General features: G+C 48.8%; 2 protein-coding genes across 2 annotated transcripts in view; one reads left to right on the top strand and one right to left on the bottom strand.

Annotated features, from left to right (window-relative positions):
- Positions 1-21,168, bottom strand: part of LOC143923384 (uncharacterized) — a 931,140-nt gene that overhangs the window by 167,781 nt on the left and 742,191 nt on the right. The window lies entirely within an intron of this gene.
- Positions 6,814-21,168, top strand: part of LOC143923383 (uncharacterized) — a 167,922-nt gene continuing 153,567 nt past the window's right edge. The window contains exon 1 of the mRNA XM_077447005.1: positions 6,814-7,198. Within this exon, the coding sequence (XP_077303131.1) occupies positions 6,880-7,198 (319 nt within the window). The 5' untranslated portion in view covers positions 6,814-6,879. The remainder of the gene's footprint in view (positions 7,199-21,168) is intronic.

Here is a 21,168-nt window from a genome sequence, read left to right as displayed (position 1 = left end):
AAAAAAAAAAAAAAAAAAAAAAAAAAAAAGATTCCAGCGGTGCTAATCCACTCTTGCTATCCAGCGACGAATCTCCGGGGTCCAGCGATGGATGATCATATCTAGCGACGGGGGATCTCTCAGTCCAGCGCTGTCCATACATCCTCCTTCTGTCTCCTTTGCGGAGACACTGCGGAGATCCCAGCGCTGACGTTTCTTATATTAGGAGGGTGGGGCCACTCGTCCCCTGACCCCGCCCCCTCTGACGCTGGTGAAGGGAGCCAGGGGTTCCCCAGTGACGTATGGGTGACCCCGCCCCCTCTGATGTAACGGAAACCTGCGTTACATCAGAGGGGGCAGGGTCACCCACACGTCACTGGGGAACCCCTGGCTTCCCTCTCCAGCGTCAGAGGGGGCGGGGTCAGGTGACGGGTGGCCCCGCCCTCCTAATATAAGAAACGTCAGCGATGGGATCTCCGCAGTCTCCGCAGTGGAGACAGAAGAAGGATGTATGGACAGCGCTGGACTGAGAGATCCCCCGACGCTGGAATGATCATCCATCGCTGGACCCCAGAGAGACGTCGCTGGATAGCAAGAGTGGATTAGCACCGCTGGAATCTTTTTTTTATTTTTAATAAAGGAATTTTTCAAAAGTGTGTTTGTCTTATTTAACCATTTTGACACTTTCTTTGTGAAATGGTAGGGGTACACCCTTACCATTTCAAACGGGGGGGCGGGATCTGGGGGTCCCCTTGTTAAACGGGGCTTCCAGATTCTGATAAGCCCCCCGCCCGCAGACCCTCACAACCACCAGCCAGGGTTGTGAGGCTGAGGCCCTTGTCCTCATCAACATGGGGACAAGGTGCTTTGAGGGGTCACAGACCCCCAAAGCATCCTCCCAATGTTGAGGGTATGTGGCCTGGTACGGTTCAGGAGGGAGGGGGGGCGCTCTCTCGTCCCCCCCTCTTTTCCTGCGGCCTGCCAGGTTGCGTGCTCGGATAAAGGGTCTGGTATGGATTTTTAGGGGGACCCCCACGTCAATTTTTTTTTTAATTTGATGCGAGGTTCCCCTTAATATCCATATCAGACCTGAAGGGCCTGGTAATTGAATTTAGGGGAACCCCCACGCTTTTTTTTTTTTTGTTAATCAATGAATTGTCGGCTAATACAGAGAACACTCATTGAGTGTTCTCTGTATTACGGGGAGCCGACAATTTAGCCGCTAAGTGATTTTAAAAGACTTTTTTTCCTGCACAAATGACACTTTGTGCAGGGACAGTTCTAAGCACCAGAAACATGTGCCCCTTCACAGGCATACTATAGATACCCCCCAGCTACGAAATTTAAAGGAATATTACACTTTTATTGTTTCACTTTAATCATTATTAAAATCACTGCTCCTGAAAAAACGGCCGTTTTTAAAACTTTTTTTTGCTTTGATCTATGTCCCCTGGGGCAGTACCCGGGTCCCCAAACAGTTTTTAGGACAGTAACCTGCATATTACCCTTTAAAATGAGCACTTTAGATTTCTCCCATAGACTTGTATAGGGTGTTCCGGCTTTTCAAATTTGCTGCGAACAGCCCAAATTGTTCACTGTTCGCTGAACAGGCGAACAGGCAATGTTCGAGTCGAACATGAGTTCGACTCGAACTCGAAGCTCATCCCTATGCTTGATAGGCTGCTCCAGCAGAAACGTGCAGTTAACGTCTACCTGTACGAAATCTGAGGCAGAACAGGTTCTGGGGAGCTTGTTTATTTTTCACCGTGCTAGTGGCTGCTCATGCACGACGCATGCAGACTTCTGCAGCCATTTGATGTGATCACCAAACTGGTCAGTTGCAGCCATGCCACCATTAGTGACATGGTACCTTATGCCTTCTTTATGGAGCGTGCATTGCGTTGTGTCATTGATCAAGCCGTGGAGGAGCAGGAGCAGGAAGATGAGAAAGTCGCAATGCTGGATGAATTCCCAGGGGGGGCTACTCTATCTGAGACAAGTCAACAACAGGAGTCTGAAGAGGAGTCAGAGGAGGGGGAGAGGGTAACGAGGAGGACGACATTATCCTGGATGATGAGCAGGAGCCAGGCCACCACACCTCTTCCAGTTTAGTGTAAATGGGGGCCTTCATGCTCCAGTGTTTTAACAGGGACCCCTGTATAAGAAGCATAAAGGTCAAGGACCAGTACTGGGTGGCAACGTACTTAGACCCCCGGTACAAACACAAAATGGCGGAAATGTTACCACCATTACAGAGGCCTGTCAGAATGGAGCACTTCCAGGCCTTGCTTAGGGAAATGCTGAATTCTGCTTTTCCGTGTGCTGGCAGAGGAATTCCTACTCCCATAGAAAGAGTTGCGTGTACCAATCCAACAGCGCCTGCAAGAAGAGGGCGGTTTGAAGATGGGTTGGTCACTTCTGATATGAGATCATTCTTTCAGCTGACCCATCGGCAGGTCTCATCCGGATCCAGCATCAGGGAACGCCTAGACCGACAGGTGTCCGACTACATCAGGTTAACGGCCCCGGTGGACGCTCTGGGGAGTGATGAACCCCTGGACTACTGGGTGGGCAGGCTTGACCTCTGGCCAGAGCTTACCCAATTTGCAATGGAACTGTTGGTTTACCCCTCGTCCAGTGTCCTGTCCGAAAGGATGTTCAGCGCAGCAGGGGGGATCGTAACCAATAAGCGCACTCGCCTAGCTCACGAGTGTTGACTACCTCACATTTATAAAAATGAATGAGGCATGGATCTCAGAGGAATTCAACACATGTGACCAGTAGACCATGTATATGCATAACTCTATAAACGATTTATATGATCTAGCACACGGACCTTTTTTCTACCTTTGGCTCACTTTCTTGTACAAAAAAAGCACACCGTACTATATCCCCGTACCGTCCTGCTTGAAGAGGTTGAGCGGTGTCATATTTTTGGGTCCCGCAGCGAGTTTCTGGTATCAGTGCTGGTGTCGGTGCTCTCTATCACGGTGCTGGTGTCGGTGCTCTCACGGTGCTGGTGTCAGTGCTCTCTATCATGGTGCTGGTGTCAGTGCTCCCTATCACCGTGCTGGTGTGCTGTCAGTGCTCTTTATCACCGTGCTGGTGTGCTGTCAGTGCTCTCTATCACCGTGCTGGTGTGCTGTCAGTGCTCTCTATCACCGTGCTGGTGTGCTGTCAGTGCTCTCTATCACCGTGCTGGTGTCAGTGCTCTCTCTCTCTATCTCGGTGCTGGTGTGGTCTCAGTGCTCTCTATCACGGTGCTGGTGTCAGTGCTCTCTATCACGAGGCTGGTGTCAGTGCTCTCTATCACGAGGCTGGTGTCAGTGCTCTCTATCACTAGGCTGGTGTCAGTGCTCTCTATCACTAGGCTGGTGTCAGTGCTCTCTATCACTAGGCTGGTGTCAGTGCTCTCTATCATGGTGCTGGTGTCAGTGCTCTCTATCACCATGCTGGTGTCAGTGTTCTCTATCACTGTGCTGGTGTCAGTGCTCTCTATCACCGTGCTGTGTGCTGTCAGTGCTCTCTATCACCGTGCTGGTGTGCTGTCAGTGCTCTCTATCACCGTGCTGGTGGCAATCTCGGTGCTGGTGTCAGTGCTCTCTCTATCTCGGTGCTGGTGTGGTCTCAGTGCTCTCTATCACGAGGCTGGTGTCAGTGCTCTCCATCACGAGGCTGGTGTCAGTGCTCTCCATCACGAGGCTGGTGTCAGTGCTCTCCATCACGAGGCTGGTGTCAGTGCTCTCCATCACGAGGCTGGTGTCAGTGCTCTCCATCACGAGGCTGGTGTCAGTGCTCTCCATCACGAGGCTGGTGTCAGTGCTCTCCATCACGGTGCTGGTGTCAGTGCTCTCCATCACGGTGCTGGTGTCAGTGCTCTCCATCACGGTGCTGGTGTCAGTGCTCTCCATCACGGTGCTGGTGTCAGTGCTCTCCATCACGGTGCTGGTGTCAGTGCTCTCCATCACGGTGCTGGTGTCAGTGCTCTCCATCACGGTGCTGGTGCCTGTGCTCAGTCTCTATCGCGGTGCTGGTTTCAGACAGTGAGGGAGATAGCAGCAGAGAAGCCAATCAGCAGGACAGTGCCAGCAACATGGCTGAGGATCAGCACTGGACTGGCACCTCCGGACCACCGCAGTGGAGCCCTGCATAGGTGGGGGTAAGGGCCGGGCAGAGGGAGGGGCTCAAGCACAGGTTGGCACACTGGCACAGGACTGCGCTGCCCTGACTGTGGCACTGATCATGTCCTGCACCCCCTTCTTAGCCTGGCCTGACCCTGCCTCTCCTCCATGGCCTTCATGCGCTCCTGAATTGTCAAAATTTCACAGATAAAAAAAAAAAAAAAAAAAAAGGAATGCTTGTCGTGGTTGATCCCAGATTCACTTAATACTTTTGTTATGTCGGTGTCCATGTGGTGGGACTATGTGTGCACAGCTAGTAAGTATTTTGTGGCTGAAAATATGACCTGGAGGTTTTTAAGGTTCGTCTGCCATTAAAGTCAATGGGGCCTGAACTTTTGGCCATGTTCGAGGTTCGCATTTGCAAAATGTCCCGTCGGAAGTTCGTCCATCACTAGCGATCAGTGCTATAAAAATGCACTTGTTACTGTATAAAATGACACTGGTAGGGAAATGGTTAACACTAGGGGGCGAGGAAGGCGTTAAATGTGTATCCTAGGGAGTGATTCTAACTGTAGTTGGAGGGGACTCACAAGGGGAGGAGACCGATCGGTGTTCCCCTGTACTGGGAACACACCATCGGTCTCCTTTCCTCTGACAGGACGTGGATCTGTGTGTTTACCAGTGTTGGTCATCTTACTTTAAAAAAGTAATTAGTTAAGTTACAAATTACTTCTCCCAAAAAGTAAATTGCGTTAGTAAGTCGGTTACTACATTGGAAAAGTAAGTAGTTACTCAGAAAAGTAACTGACTTTTTTTTAAATATTCTATAGACGGGACTAGTGAAGGAAGTCAATGTCTCCACCTCTATCGGCAAGATTGACACCTCGCGAGCCCAGTCGCCTGGTATAGATTTAAAGGGGAACCCCTATCTCAAAAAACCGACGTGGGGGTCCCCCTAAAGTTCATACCAGACCCTTATCCGAGCACGCAGCCTGTCCGGTCAGGAAAGGGGGTGGGGACAAGCGAGCGCCCCCCCCCCCTCCTGAACCATACCAGGCCACGTGCCCTCAACATAAGAGGTTCTTTGGGGAAGGGGGGGCCTGGGGAAGGGGGGCCCCACCCCAAAGCACCGTGTCCCCATGCCAAAGCACCTTGTCCCCATGTTGATGAGGACAAGGGCCTCTTCCCGACAACCCTGGGCATTGGTTGTCAGGGTCTGTGGGCAGGGGGCTTATCAGAATCCGGGAGCCCCCTTTAATAAGGGGACCCCCAGATTCGGGCCCCTTACCCTATGTGAATGAGTATGGGGTACGATGTACCCCTACCCATTCACCGGGGGAAAAATGTGCTGTCTAATAAAGTACTTTAAAAACCTTTGTAGTCTTTTTTTTTATTAACACTTTTTTCCCCCAGGTGAATGGGTAGGGCTGCATTGTACCCCATACTCATTCACTTAAGGTAGGGGGCCGGAATCTGGGGGCCCCCTTATTAAGGGATTCTGATAAGCCCTCTGCCTGCAGACCCCGACAACCAACAGCCAGGGTTGTCAGGAAGATGCCCTTGTACTCATCAACATGGGGACAAGGTGCTTTGGGGTGGGGGGGCGCAGGGCCCTCCTTCCCCAAAGCACCCCCCCCATGTTGAGGGCACACGGTCTGGTATGGTTCAGGAGGGGGGGGGGGGGCTTTCGCTCGTCCCCACCCCCTTTCCTGACCGGCCGGGCTGCGTGCTCAGATAAGTGTCTGGTATGGACTTTGGGGGGACCCCCCATGCAGTTTTTTTGGCATAGGGGTTCCCCTTTAAATCCATAGCAGGCGATGGGCTCGTGAGCTGTCAATCTCGCCGATGGAGGCAGCGACATTCACTTCCTTCGCTAGTCCCGTCTACCTGGAGTCACGTTCAAAATTAACGGAATTTACTCCGTGTGGGCAAGTCCGTTCTTTTCAAAAGTCCGGCGGACTAGCACACAGACGGGCGGATCGTCTGCCAGACTGCTGAGCTGACTTCATTTTTCAATGTCCGCCCCACCTCCCTACATTCTCTCTCTCTGGATAGGTGGGGCGAGATGGGGCAGTCCAGACAGAATGCAATTGCGGTAACGCCGCCCAAGTAATGGGAACGGCGTTACTATGTGGGGAAAAGTAATCAGTTAGATTACTCCTTACCCTCTAAAGTAACTGCCTTAAGTTATTTTAACTGAGTTACTTACATCGCTGGTGTTTACACACACAGATCCACGTCCTTGGCTGTGTTGCCAGAAATCGCGGTGACCTAGCAGAAATAAATCGTGGCTGCTGGGCACGTGCACTGGCTCCCGAGTGATGCGTTTGGTGCTGGAGGAATGCGCATGCCCCCTAGACGGCAGGGAAGCCCAGGATGTCATATGACGCCTGCCCAGAATGGGAGATCCCTCCTGCGGACGTCATAGGACTATTGCTGGGATGGTCAAGTGGTTATAGATCAGACCAAAATGAGGGACAGAGGGATATTGCTCCAAATCAGGGACAGTTGGGAGCCATGCTTTGTGTTGTGGATAAAGCCCAAACCATTCAAAGTGCGTGTGAATTTCTGCTGATTTTAATGAATATGATAGGACTGGATGTCTCTCCTCAATATATAAAGACAATTGAGAAGACGAGTGATGTTTATGAACACCAAAGTCACTTTTACTTTCATTTTCCGGCTATATATACAGTATAGAGAATCTTCATTCTCCTTCACTTTCTGTTCAGTGCCGAGTAGAGTCAGACCCAGGGAGCGTCTCTCTGAAGGCTCAGCTATGAGTAACAGTGAGATGAGAAGCTATATCCAAAATTTCAGCCTTGATGATTGTAAACATGGTAATCAGGGCTACAACAGAGTCCTCCTACAGCTGTTTGGCTTAAGTGGTCATGGCAAATCCTCCTTCATCAACTCCTGTAAGTATGTGATAGATGACCGTCCTTACAAGGTCTACGCAGCGGTTGCTCCAGCGGAGGAAAAGCCAGAGACAATGATAAGGAGTTCTTATGCGTTGACCGGAACCATCACGCTGGTCGATAACCGGGGATGTGTCAAACTCAGTAAGGCTGAGACTGGAGAGATATACACTCAGCTTGGTGAGTACAGAATATAATGTCATTACTTACAGAACCCCCCCCCCCCCCCCCAAAAAAAGCCTTTGCTTGTATCCAATCAGTATAATATATATGCTATATCAGTGGCCCTAGAGGGCGCATGGGCACTGCCCCCTCCCGGTCATGCGTCCGGCCCCCTAATCTCCATGCAGGGTGCCGTAGGCATGGATTTTAATGGTTTATTTTTGTTTTGTTTTTAGCAGTGATTAGAGTCTGATGCCCTAATTGGCTGACTGTATGACAATAGAAAATTAATATTCACAAATGTCTTCCTGTTTCTCCTCCCAGCCAATCAGGAAACGGCTCCTGAGACCCTTTTGGCTGGGAGTCTGAATACCCGATTGGCCGGGAGGAGAAGACAGAGGGGGGGACACAGAGACTGGGACAATGCAGAAAAGTACAGCATGCTCCATTTTTCCCCACTGCAAATGTGAAAAAACGCACTGCAACGCATCCCAGAAGCCCAAGGAAAGATAGACGAAGGAATGGACCTCACAGGACAAATGCAGATATAAAAAAAAAACAAAAAAAAAACAAAAAAAAAAACACGTGCGTCAACTGCATGTAAAACACGCATCAAACGCATGCATAGGTACAAGGAAAAAACGGGGCTTAAGGGCCCCTTTCATATCAGAAACTGCACATAACTTCATTTTTGACTACATGTTTACATGCATTTGATGCGTGCTCGATGTGCACTCGACGTGTGTTTGAATGCATTTTGCATGTATTTTGCCTGCATTTAATACTGCATTCGATGAGGATCCTACGCTATCATGTGTGTTTGTAGATTGTAGGGTTTGCATCACTGCACATCCTCCTCTGCTAACATGAATTCATGATTTGGACAAAGTGCAACAAAAAACATAAACTTAAAGAGGAAGTAAACCCTGATGAGTTTACTTCCTCTTTGTCTCCCTGCAAAGGCAAAGCATAATGGACTACTATGCATCGCATAGTAGTCCATTATGTGTCACTTACCTGACACAGGAGCCAGCGATGTCACCGCTGTCCCCTATAGTCCAGCGCATCCATCTTCTCGTGGGTCTCGTTGCTCCGCCGCTGTCATTCGGCGAAGCCGCAATGGCGTCACTCCCACGCATGCGCACGGGAGACGCCACTTGCGGCATATCTCTGTTGACAGTGGCGCGCACAGTGCGCCTGCGCGGCGCTGTCTATGACGCATGCGCCGTAGACAGTGGTGCCTATCTTTCGGCAAATATCTCCTAAACCGTGTAGGTTTAGGAGATATTTCTTGGACCTACAGGTGAGCCCTAATCTAGGCTTACGTGTAGGTCAAAGTTGGTTGTAAGGGTTTACAACCACTTTAAAGTAGAATTATAGGCAATTTTTTTTATATATATTGGATAGAGTAAGGGAGGGCTTTAAACCCTGCAAGGTGTGTTTTTTTTGTCATATTGGATAGATTAACCACTTCAGCCCTGGACCATTTTGCTGGCCAAAGACCAGACCACATTTTGCGATTCGGCACTGCGTCGCTTTAACTGACAATTGCGCGGTCATGCGACGTGGCTCCCAAACAAAATTTACGTCTTTTTTTTCCCACAGAGCTTTCTTTTGGTGGTATTTGATCACCCCTGCGTTTTTTATTTTTTGCGCTATAAACAAAAATAGAGCAACAATTTTGAAAAAAAAACGCATTATTTTTTACTTTTTGTTATAATAAATATCCCCCAACAATATATAAAAAAAACATTTTTTTCCCCTCAGTTTAGGCCGATACGTATTCTTCTACATATTTTTGAAAAAAAAAAATAAAATAAAATAAAAATCGCAATAAGCGATTGATTGGTTTGCGCAAAAGTTATAGCGTTTACAAAGTGGGGGATAGTTTTATGACATTTTTATTAATAATTATTTTTTTTTTTTTTACTAGTAATGGCGGCAATCAGCGATTTTTATTGTCACTGCGACATTATGGCGGACACATCAGACATTTTTGACACATTTTTGGGACCAGTCATTTATACAGCAATCACTGCTATATAAATGCAGCGATTCCTGTGTAAATGACACGCAGTGAAGGGGTTAACCAGTGGGTGGCAGTGTAGGGGTTAGGTGTTCCTAGGGGCGTGTTACTAACTGTTGGGGGCTGGGCTTTCATTTAGTGAACACTGATCTCTGCTCCAATCACTTGGAGCAGAGATCAGCGTCACTAGTTGCTAGGCAGAACGGGGAGATGCTATTTACAACGGCATCTCTCCGTTCAGCCGCCCCGTGAGACGATCACGGGTATGCCTGCGGCGATCGAGTCCATGGACCCGCGACCGGACTCACGGCGGTCCCGACCAGCACGTGATGGCAGGGCGGCATTAAAGATTGGACGTACCTGTACGCCAATATGCCTGCCCGTGCCATTCTGCCGACGTAAATCAGTGTGCGCTGTTCGGGAACTGGTTAAGGAAGGCTATAACCACTGCAAGGTTTATTTTTGCCATCTGTGTCCCATTGCGGAGTCCCCATAGCCAAACAAGCGAGAGGAAATCCCTGCAAATTAAAGCCCCATGTACAATGCTGCTGCTAAACGGACATTCAGAGGCAGTTGGACACAACTGCCCCTGAACTCATCCAATGTCATCTTATATGGACGCAGGTTTGTTTAGTCGTTTTTAGGCAGTTCCGATTATAGGCCTTTCTTTGAAGGCAAAAAAATTAGTTCAGACGCCAAAGTTTCAGCCGCTAAACGTGGCTAAATCTGGTAACTTGCATTTAGCCGCGTTTCGTTTATAGGCGTTTTTTCATTTTTAGTGTAGCACTAACCCCCGAAGGAGCTTCTGGTTATTTTTTGGCTTACCGCTACCTTCTGTTCTCCTTGTTGCACGGCTAGGGGATGTCCCATGGTAGATGGCCCAGTAACTTGAGACTGACAGTAGATCCACTTGAATGGATTTTAATTGCAACTTAAACCGTTGAACAGTCTTTAACTTGGGATCAGAGGGTTGGAAAGAAGTTCAGGTACTCTTAATGTCAAAGTCTATAAACGTTAGAGAACTTGCTTACTTTTACTGCATCCAGAGAATAGCCATTCACAGCTGGATGAGCACGCCGGTTGGATAGTCCCTCCCTCACAAGGCCTAGCAGCCAACAAGGTGTTTACTCAGGAACAAAGTCTTTATCACTGACGTTTTTGCAGAACATTTAGGAAAAATAAGCTGTAGAACCCTTTTGGGGAAAAATAAGCTGTAGAACCCTTTTGGGATACCTGGATCTTTCAGCCTGCTTGGTGATATCCACAAGACCGGATTCTCTCAGTTACTTCAGCCCTTCCAGGCTCTTGTTAAGAAAACAAACCCGTAAGTGGTGTTCTTCTAAAGAGTCCTCCCCTGGAATGCTTAAAGTACACTGGGTCTCTCCCAAACCGGAAACAGCACCCATCCAACTTGGAATCCTTCCTTAATTCCCTTGCCTTGGGCTAGCCAGCCCCGAGGCATTAAAGTCGAGTGGATCCGCACCCCAGGCCATAGCCTTCCTGGGGGCTGGTCAGGACGTGACGTCGGCATCTTAAATACCCTCTCCCAGAGGACACAGCGAGAGGGCCACTCCCACTGACCTGACTCCGAGTAAATTAAACGCCCAACCAGACCATAGTTCCATGCCTGCCACCAGAGATGTTAATGTTCAAATCCGTGAGGAGATCCAACACAAATAAAAGTTCTTAAGTATTTGTGTCTCAGTGATTATAAACAATTGAAACCAAAAATGTACCTTCAACCCTGAAATAAGGATAAAGGCTGTGCCCTTATGAGATGACTAGACTCCACGTTATAGGAGCCTAGTAAAGCGTGGATGTGTAATACATATGATCCGTCCTCTGGATATAAACAGGATGATGGAACTATAAACACAGATGGGTGCTCTCTCAGTTTATTACACCCAAGTACAATAAAAGAAAGGAGAAGAAGAACGCCAGCACAGCATAAAACTGTGATGGTTTATTGAGGTAGCAAAAGTACAAACAGACCAGGATAAAACAATTTCCATGGTAAAAAATGGTCTGCAGATCACATAGGAACAAGCGTGGTGAGAATTATCATAGACTACACCCTATTAGTTTTGTCATAAGAAGAAAAAAACAAATAGAACCCAGCAATGTGTAGCATCTGGCAGACTGCAGAGCGGCTCGAGGAGACGGCATGTGATGTCAGAGATGTAGGGGAACACAACACGATTCTGAGCATGCGCGGGGTCCGTAAGGAACCAGCATGCTTCTTTCTCAAGTGTAATGATAGGAGAAGAACAAAGAGACAGCTCTTAAATACCTAATCTCATTAGACAATCTAACGGTGTGCATATTGGACCACAGGGATATAAACAACACTAGCAGTACAGTGTAAAAAGTTACAACATTGCTGTGCCAATAGTAGATTATAAACATTGTAACAATATGCTCATAACAACACAGGGATTTAACATAACCAACCGTGTTAGTATGCCAATAAGTTATAATGAGCTACTAATAATACATTTAAAGAAATGAATTAAGAAAGAAATAAAAAATTGATAATAAGATTAAATTGATAAAAAATTTATTAGGAAAAAAAATAAATAAAAAAATATATATTAAATATTATTTATTAATAAAAAAGTGAGTATAAAAATGTTACAAAAATGAAATACCAGTAAAACATTATTATTATCTACCAAAAAAGGCAATTATACCCAAATGCCAATGACGCGCTGAAGCACACCAATGGCAATATTATAATATCATAAGGAAATATCACAGAATCAAAGAATAGTATGTATTTCAATCTCCTCATTGAGGCCATTAGGGGCAAAAGTGTCCAAAGTAAAAATCCAGAACGTTTTGCGTTCACAGTTTTGAGAAACACTCTGCTTCAGAGATGCCATCGGATATGGATTCAATCACCCATACCTGGAGGCAGTGGTGGCCTGTCCATAGGGGGCGCCTGGCCACTACCACCCACCGACACCCCCCCCCCGCCCGACAGTATATGAAAAAAAAAAGTTACAATTTTTTTTTTTTAATTTAACCACTTGCCGACCAGCGCACGACGATGTACGTCAACAGAATGGCACGGGCAGGCAAATGGGCGTACATGTAGGTCCCTTTAAATTTGCCGCCCTGCCTTCGGGAGCGCGCCGCCGGCGGCGTGCTCCCGCGCTGGTCGGGACCTCCGTGAGTCCGGTCGCGGGACCCGATCGCCGCGGGCATCCCCGCGATTGTCTCACGGGACGGCTGAATGGAGGAAATGCCGTGTAAACAGCATTTCTCCATTCTGCCTAGCAACTAGTGACGCTGATCTCTGCTCCATGTGATTGGAGCAGAGATCAGTGTTCACTAAATGAAAGCCCAACCCCCCCCACAGTTAGTAACACACCCCTAGGAACACTTAACCCCTACACTGCCACCCCCTGGTTAACCCTTTCACTGCCAGTGTCATTTACACAGGAATCAGTGCATTTATATAACAGTGATTCCTGTATAAATGACAATGGTCCCAAAATTGTGTCAAAAATGTCCGATGGGTCCCCCACAATGTCGCAGTCACAATAAAAATTGCTGATCGCCGCCATTACTAGTAAAAAATAATATAGCTATAAAACTATCCCTATTTTGTAAACGCTATAACTTTTGCGCAAACCAATCAATAATCGCTTATTGCGATTTTTTTTACCAAAAATACTGTATGTAGAAGAATACGTATCGGCCTAAACGGAGGGAAAATGTTTTTTTATATATTTTTGGGGGATATTTATTATAACAAAAAGTAAAAAATAATGCGTTTTTTTCAAAATTGTCGCTCTATTTTTGTTTATAGCGCAAAAAATAAAAACCGCAGGGGTGATCAAATACCACCAAAAGAAAGCTCTATTTGTGGGAAAAAAGGACGTCAATTTTGTTTGGGAGCCACGTCGCACGACCACGCAATTGTCAGTTAAAGCGACGCAGTACCGAATCACAAAAAGTGGTCTGGTCTTTGACCAGCAAAATGGTCCGGTCTGAAAGTGGTTAAACATGTCCCTTTAAAAAAAAACTGTAGGGCGCAGTGCAATATGGGAAGCACCACGTCGATGCAATCAGGAGATTGCAGACAAGGCGCTTCATTTGCCCAAAAAAAACTTGCTCTGTGGCACGGTCGAGCGGGCCACAGCTTCCGTCGCGATGGACTGGGCGGGTCGAGAGCACTGCATACACTACTGACGTCACTTAAGGAAGCTCACACAGATCACCCCCCCCCCCCGCTTCTCAACCCCCCTGGTGGTAGGACGGCACAGCACACCCCACCCCACACCCCCCGCTTATAAACATATCAACACCACTTTTTCACTAATCTTTAAATTTTCACTTTGTGTATTATTGATTGCTGCCCCTGCCCACCGCTGTATAGAGGATCAGCAAACTGAATGTCACATGCCAACAGGAAGAAATTCCCCCAGTTATCAAATTCATTCCTTTTTTTTTTGGAGGTTGGACAGCAGCACATTTCTCCCATCCCCCCCACACTTATCAAATTCATTCATTTTTTTGGGGTAGTTGGACGGCAGCACCCAAAAAAAAAAAAAAAGAGGACAGCAAGAGTGTATAATGTGCAGCCTGGTATATGATGTGCAAAGCACTGTGTATGATGTGCAGCCTGGTATATGATGTGCAGAGCACTGTGTATGATGTTCAACCTGGTATATGATGTGCAGAGCCCTTTGTATAATGTGCAGAGTCCGGTGTAGAGGGGACGTTTCGCGAACGTGGCCAAAAGTTCACGATCCGCAAAGATCGCGGTGGGCCCCATTGACTTCAATGGCAGGGGAATTTTAAAAACCTACAGGTCATATTTTCAGCCACAAAATACTTACTAGCTGTGCGCACAGTCCCACCACATGGCCACTGACATGTATGAAGTGAATCTGGGATCAACAACGACAAGCATTCTTTTTTTATCTGAAATTTTGACAATTTAGGACTCAGGAGCAAATGAAGGCAATGGAGGAGAGGAAAGGTCAGGGTAGGCTATGAAGAGGGTGCAGGAGATGATCACCAGCACTGAGATAGAGTGCACTGACCCCAGCACCGAGATAGAGAGCACCGACACCACACCAGCACTGAGATAGAGAGCACTGAAACCACACCAGCACCGAGATAGAGAGCACTGACAGCAGCACTGATACCAGCAACTCGCTGCTGGGCCCCTAAAATATGACACCGCTCAACCTCTTCAAACAGGAGGGTACGGGCATATAGTACAGTGTGCTTTTTTTTGTAAAAGGAAGTGAGCCAAAGGTAGAAAAAAGGTCAGTGTGCTAGATTATATAAATCGTTTATAGAATTATGCATATACATGGTCTACTGGTCACATGTGTTGAATTCCTCCTAGATCCATGCCTCATTAATTTTTATAAGTGTGAGGTAGTCAACACTGTCGTGAGCTAGGCGAGCTTATCGGTCACGATCCCCCCTGCTGCGCTGAACGTCCTTTCGGACCGGACACTGGACGAGGGGCAAGCCAACCGTTCCATTGCAAATTGGGCAAGCTATCAGGGAATTATTAGACCAGACTGTGTGGACTGCACAGAGGAAACCCAAAACGCATGTAGGTGAAATAACAAAAGTGTTTATTATAAATGACAAGAAAGTGAAAACAAACTACGCTACCAACCAAAAACAAGTAATATATACAATAAATGGCAAATACCAGAGTCGTCAACAAAAGCCAGGCCGAGGTCATACACCTGAGAATCAGTAGATGCCAGATGGGTAAAGAATGGGAACCAGCAGGAGAGGGAGAGGATGGATGGGCTGCAGAGCAGGGATCTTAGGTAACAGGAGACAAGAGGGACAGGTCCAGGATGGGCTCAGGATCAGGTCAGGTAGATACAGGCTCAAGGTCCAAGTTCAGGCAACAAGGTCAGGGCACATTGAGAGAGCGATACCAAGGCAAGCATGTGAGGGTTTGCCAGGTATTTATAAGACTACCAATGACTAGCCTCACGTAACAGCTGAGCGCAGAAGGTGCTGTCTGCTCCACACTGCTGGAGTACACCCGCTGGTGGACACCGGTACTACAGCCCAAGGATCCAACAGTGCCACCAGGAGGTAGGTCCTCTTATTACAGGCCCCGGGTGTTAGAAGACACCCGCTGGTGGACACTGGTACTGCAATCCAAGAGACCAACAGCGCCACCAACGGGTGGACCTATTCATGACAGTACGCCCCTCAAAGGAGCGGCCTCCGGACGCTCCAACTAGGTGTAATTGTCCAAAGTTAATGGCCTCAAACCGCACAACGGATGAGGGCACGTAAAGCTGGGTACCGGGTACTTCAAACCGGATAGCGGGCACATCAGGGCAGACAGCGGGCACATCAGGGCAGACAGCGGGCACATCAGGGCAGACAGCGGGCACATCAGGGCAGACAGCGGGCACATCAGGGCAGACAGCGGGCAGCAATCTCTGGGTCCTTAGGCCGAACAGCAAGTACTGTAAGGGCAATCTGGATCACAAGCACTGGCTCGGCAAGTCGAATAACGGGCCCTGGCTCAGCGAGCTGGACACCAGGCACTGGTCCAGCAAGTCGAATAACGGGCCCTGGCTCAGCGAGCTGGACACCAGGCACTGGTCCGGCAAGTCGAATAACGGGCCCTGGCTCAGCGAGCTGGACACCAGGCACTGGTCCGGCAAGTCGAATAACGGGCACCGACTCCGCAGACTGGGTAACGGGCACCGACTCCGCAGACTGGGTAACGGGCACCGACTCCGCAGACTGGGTAACGGGCACCGACTCCGCAGACTGGGTAACGGGCACCGACTCCGCAGACTGGGTAACGGGCACCGACTCCGCAGACTGGGTAACGGGCACCGACTCCGCAGACTGGGTAACGGGCACCGACTCCGCAGACTGGGTAACGGGCACCGACTCCGCAGACTGGGTAACGGGCACCGACTCCGCAGACTGGGTAACGGGCACCGAAACTTCAGGCTGAGACACGGGCACCGAAACTTCAGGCTGAGACACGGGCACTTCAGACTGAAACACCAATATCCAAACATCAGGCTGGGAAGCTGGCACATCACACTGGAAATCCGGCACATCAAACTGGGAGGCAGAGACATCGAACTGGAAGGCTGGCACATCAGACTGGGAAACAGAGACATCAGGCTGGCAAGCCGGCACGTCGGGCTGGGAAGCCGGCTCGTCGGGCTGGAAGGCAGGCAGCAGGACATCAGACTGGAAGGCTGGCACATTGAACTGGAAGGCAGGCAGCAGGACATCAGACTGGAAGGCTGGCACATTGGACTGGAAGGCAGGCAGCAGGACATCAGACTGGAAGGCAGGCAACAGGACATCAGACTGGAAGGCAGGCAACAGGACATCAGACTGGAAGGCAGGCAACAGGACATCAGACTGGAAGGCTGGCACGTTGGACTGGAAGGCAGGCAACAGGACATCAGACTGGAAGGCTGGCACGTTGGACTGGAAGGCAGGCAACAGGACATCAGACTGGAAGGCTGGCACGTTGGACTGGAAGGCAGGCAACAGGACATCAGACTGGAAGGCTGGCACGTTGGACTGGAAGGCAGGCAACAGGACATCAGACTGGAAGGTTGGCACTTTGGACTGGAGGGCAGGCACTGGGATGTCCAGCTGGGTAGCTGGAACTGGGACGTCCAGCTGGGTAGCTGATACTGGGACATCAGGCTTAGGTGGGCCACCGGGTACAACTGGCATGCATGCAGGCTGGACTGGGTTGGTGCGGGGTTGGGTTACTGGCAGGATTGTGCGGGTCGGAAAGAACTTTTGTTTCTTTTTTGACTTAGCCACTGCAGCTTTGTATGTAGGTGCAGGGCTGTAAGAAAAGAAAGTATCTGGGCAAAAGGAAGACCAAGGAACAGTGGCAGGAGGAGGGTTTTGTGGGATTGTTACAGGTGGCGAAGAAGAGGCAGGTAGATTGAAGGCAGGATAGGTGCTACACTTGGTGACAGGGTAGTAGCATTTGGTAGGAAGTGGAGTAAACTGTGCTGTAACTGAGGTTGCCATAGGCAATGAGGAGATAGATACTTGGGAAGGCATGTGATTACTGACAGGGCTGGAATGTTGTGGCTTGGCTAAATGCAGGAGATCTGACCATGCCTATAGCACAGGTTGAACAAACACTGATTCACACACAGCTTGACTAACTAGAGATTGCACTGAATGGATGCAATCAGACAGCAGCTGCTGTGGACAAGAGGAATAACATTCCATGAAATAGGCTGGATCATCCTCTAACAACCATACCAAAGATACAACTTGGCCAGAATTGAAGGAGGGAGAAAAATCACCACTTACTTTGGGATCACATGACAGGGCTGGCTTTGCACATAATTGGATTAAGGGCTGAACATCTTCAAATGACATGTAGCCCTGATCCACCAGGTAATGAGCTGATCTGATGGTTTCCATCAGCTGGTCACTAGACCACCTTTTTAGAAGCTGGCGACAATATTCACCATCCTCTTCTGCCAGCAGAGAATAATACGTGATTTCATTGAAATCCATATTGGCAGACTAACAGGTCAGGATGGTTCCTCAATGCAGCCACGTCTGGTCAGGGATGGCCTTGGTATACTATCAGGGAATTATTAGACCAGACTGTGTGGACTGCACAGAGGAAACCCAAAACGCATATAGGTGAAATAACAAAAGTGTTTATTATAAAATGACAAGAAAGTGAAAACAAACAGTGCACTACCAACCACAAACAACAAGCATTATATGCAATAAATGGTAAATACCAGAGTCGTCAACAAAAGCCAGGCCGAGGTCATACACTGGAGAATCAGTAGATAGGTAAGGAAGGGGAATCAGCAGGAGAAGGAGAAGGAGAGGACGGATGGGCTGCAGAGCAGGGATCTTAGGTAACAGGAGACAAGAGGGACAGGTCCAGGATGGGCTCAGGATCAGGTCAGGTCGATACAGGCTCAAGGTCCAAGTTCAGGCAACAAGATCAGGGCACATGGAGAGAGCGATACCAAGGCAAGCATGTGAGGGTTTGCTGGGTATTTATAAGACTACCAATGATTAGCCTCACGTAACAGCTGAGCGCAGAAGGTGCTGTCTGCTCCACACTGCTGGAGTACACCCGCTGGTGGGCACCGGTACTACAGCCCAAGGATCCAACAGTGCCACCAGGAGGTAGGTCCTCTTATTACAGGCCCTGGTTGTTAGAAGACACCCGCTGGTGGACACTAGTATTGCAATCCAAGAGACCAACAGCGCCACCAACGGGTGGACCTTTTCATGACACAAGCTCTGGCCAGAGGTCAAGCCTGCACACCCAGTAGTCCAGGGGTTCATCACTCCTCAGAGCGTCCACATCGGCTGTTAACCCGATGTAGTCGGACACCTGTCGGTCTAGGCATTCCCTGATGCTGGATCCAGATGAGACCTGTCGATGGGTCGGCTGAAAGAATGACTTCATATCAGAAGTAACCAACACATCTTCAAACCGCCCTCTTCTTGCAGGCGCTGTTGGATTGGTACCCGCAACTCTTTCTCTGGGAGTGGGAATCCCTCCTCTGCCAGCGCACGCAAAAGCAGAATGCAGCATTTCTAGAAGCAAGGCCTGGAACTGCTGCATTCTGACAGCTCTCTGTGACGGTGGTAACATTTCCGCCATTTTGTGTTTGTACCGGGGGTCTAAGTACATTGCCACCCAGTACTGGTCCTTGACCCTTATGCTTTTTATAAGGGGTCCCTGTTAAAACACTGGGGCATGAAGGCCCCCATTTGCACTGAACTGGAAGCGGTGAGGTGGCCTGGATCCTGCTCATCATCCAGGATAATGTCGTCCTCCTTGTTCTCCTCTCCCCATCCACACACAACAACAGGGATCCCAGAAAGGTTTAACAACTTCAGCCCCGGACCAATAAACACCCTAAGGACTAGAGGTCTTTTTACAATTTCGCATTGCGCTGCTTTAACTGGTAATTGCGCGGTCATGCAATGTTGTACCCAAACGAAATTTGCGTCCTTTTCTTCCCACAAATAGAGCTTTCTTTTGATGGTATTTGATTGCCTCTGCGATTTTTATTTTTTGCAATATAAATGGAAAAAGACCGAAAATTTTGAGGAAAAAATTATATTTTCTACTTTTTGTTATAAGAAAAATCGAATAAACTCAATTTTAGTCATACATTTAGGGCAAAATTTATTCAGCCACATGTCTTTAGTAAAAAAAAATGTCAATAAGCGTATATTTATTGACCCATGACCCATGAACCCATGTGACATCAACCGAAGACCCCGCGCCTTGTCCCCTTATAAGTCGCCGCGTGCCCGGTCCCCGTCATTGTGAGCGGAGGACTCCGCGAGGCAACATCTGAAGAAGAAGAAGAAGAAGAGAAGAAGAGACGAACGGAAGGCGGCGGCAGCGGCGGCTGCGGCGACAGAAGACCGGGCCACCGCCTGTAAAAGAGCTAGAAGAAGGCGCGTGGCCCGGCAGAAGAACCGAAGAGGGGGACAAGACCCCCGAAGTCGGAAGAAGAGGCCGGCGGCGAGGAAGAAGACCAGGCTCCTCCGCTAGCAAAAGAGCTACAAGAAGATAGGGGAGGAGTCCGGCGAGAAGACCCCCCCGAAGACGGAAGAATCACGGAGCTGTGCAATAAATTATTTTATCTTGTGTGTTGTGTTTTTTTTCTACTTTTATTTTACAGGTGAATGGGTAGGGGTACATTGTACCCCATACTCATTCACATAGGGTGGGGGGCCGGTATCCGGGGGCCCCCTTATTAAAGGGGGCTCCCGGATTCCGATAAGCCCCCCGCCCGCAGACCCCGACAACCAACGGCCAGGGTTGTCGGGAAGATGCCCTTGTCCTCATCAACATGGGGACAAGGTGCTTTGGGGTGGGGGGGCCGCGCAGCCCCCCCTTCCCCAAGGCACCCCCCATGTTGAGGGCACGCGGCCTGGTATGGCTCAGGAGGGGGGGCGCTCGCTCGCCCCTCCTTTCCTGGCCGGCCGGGTAGCATGCTCGGACAAGGGTCTGTTGTGGACTTTAGGGGGGCCCCCACGCCGATTTTTTTCGGCGTTGGGGTTCCCCTTTAAGTCCATACCAGGCGACGGGGCCAGCGACGTCTCCTTCGCGGGCCCCACCTACCTGGAGACCCGCTCGAAATGAGCGGGCTTTTCTCTGGGCGAGAAAAGTCTGTTCATTTCAAAAGTACGGCGGACTGGCATACAAACGGCCGGATTGTCCGCCGAAATGCGAGTCCGGCGGGAAGATTGGAGTGTAAAACTACATTCTAAGTACGCCGTACTTTCGGGTCAAAAAAGTATGCCGAAGGCTACACACGGGGGGATTGTTTGGCGGACTTGAGTTTGCCAGACTTTTCCACCCGCTTGTTTGATCGTGTGTACGCGGCATTAGGGTGCAAATTTTGGATTTCACTCCTCACTACCTATCACAGTTTCGAAGGCCATAAAATGCCAAAATAACACAAAACTCCCCCAAATGACCCCATTTTGGAAAGAAGACACCCCAAGAAAGTTGTGAAGAGGCATGTTGAGCCCATTGAATATTTTTTTTTTGTCCCAAGTGATTGAATAATGACACAAAAAAAAAAAAAAAAGTTTACAAAAAGTTGTCACTAAATGATATATTGCTCACACATGCCATAGTTATATGTGGAATTGCACCCCAAAATATATTCTGCTGCTTCTCCTGAATACGAGGATACCACATATGTGAGACTTTTTGGGAGTCTAGCTGCATACGGCACCCCGAAAACCAATCACTGCCTTCAGGATTTCTAAGGGTGAAAATTTTTGATTTCACTCCTCACTACCTATCACAGTTTCGAAGGCCATAAAATGCCAAAATAGCACAAAACCCCCCCAAATGACCCCATTTTTGAAAGTAGACACCCCAAGCTATTTGCTGAGAGGCATGTTGAGTCCATGGAATATTTTATATTTTGCCACAAGTTGCAGGAAT

This window comes from Lithobates pipiens, unplaced genomic scaffold (assembly GCF_037356315.1).
Source record: "Lithobates pipiens isolate NorthernLeopardFrog02 unplaced genomic scaffold, aLitPip1_a1.2 Scaffold_22, whole genome shotgun sequence".
Taxonomy (NCBI): Eukaryota; Metazoa; Chordata; class Amphibia; order Anura; family Ranidae; genus Lithobates; species Lithobates pipiens.
Note: the sequence above shows the minus strand (reverse complement) of the source record. Positions and strands in the feature narration are given on the sequence as shown.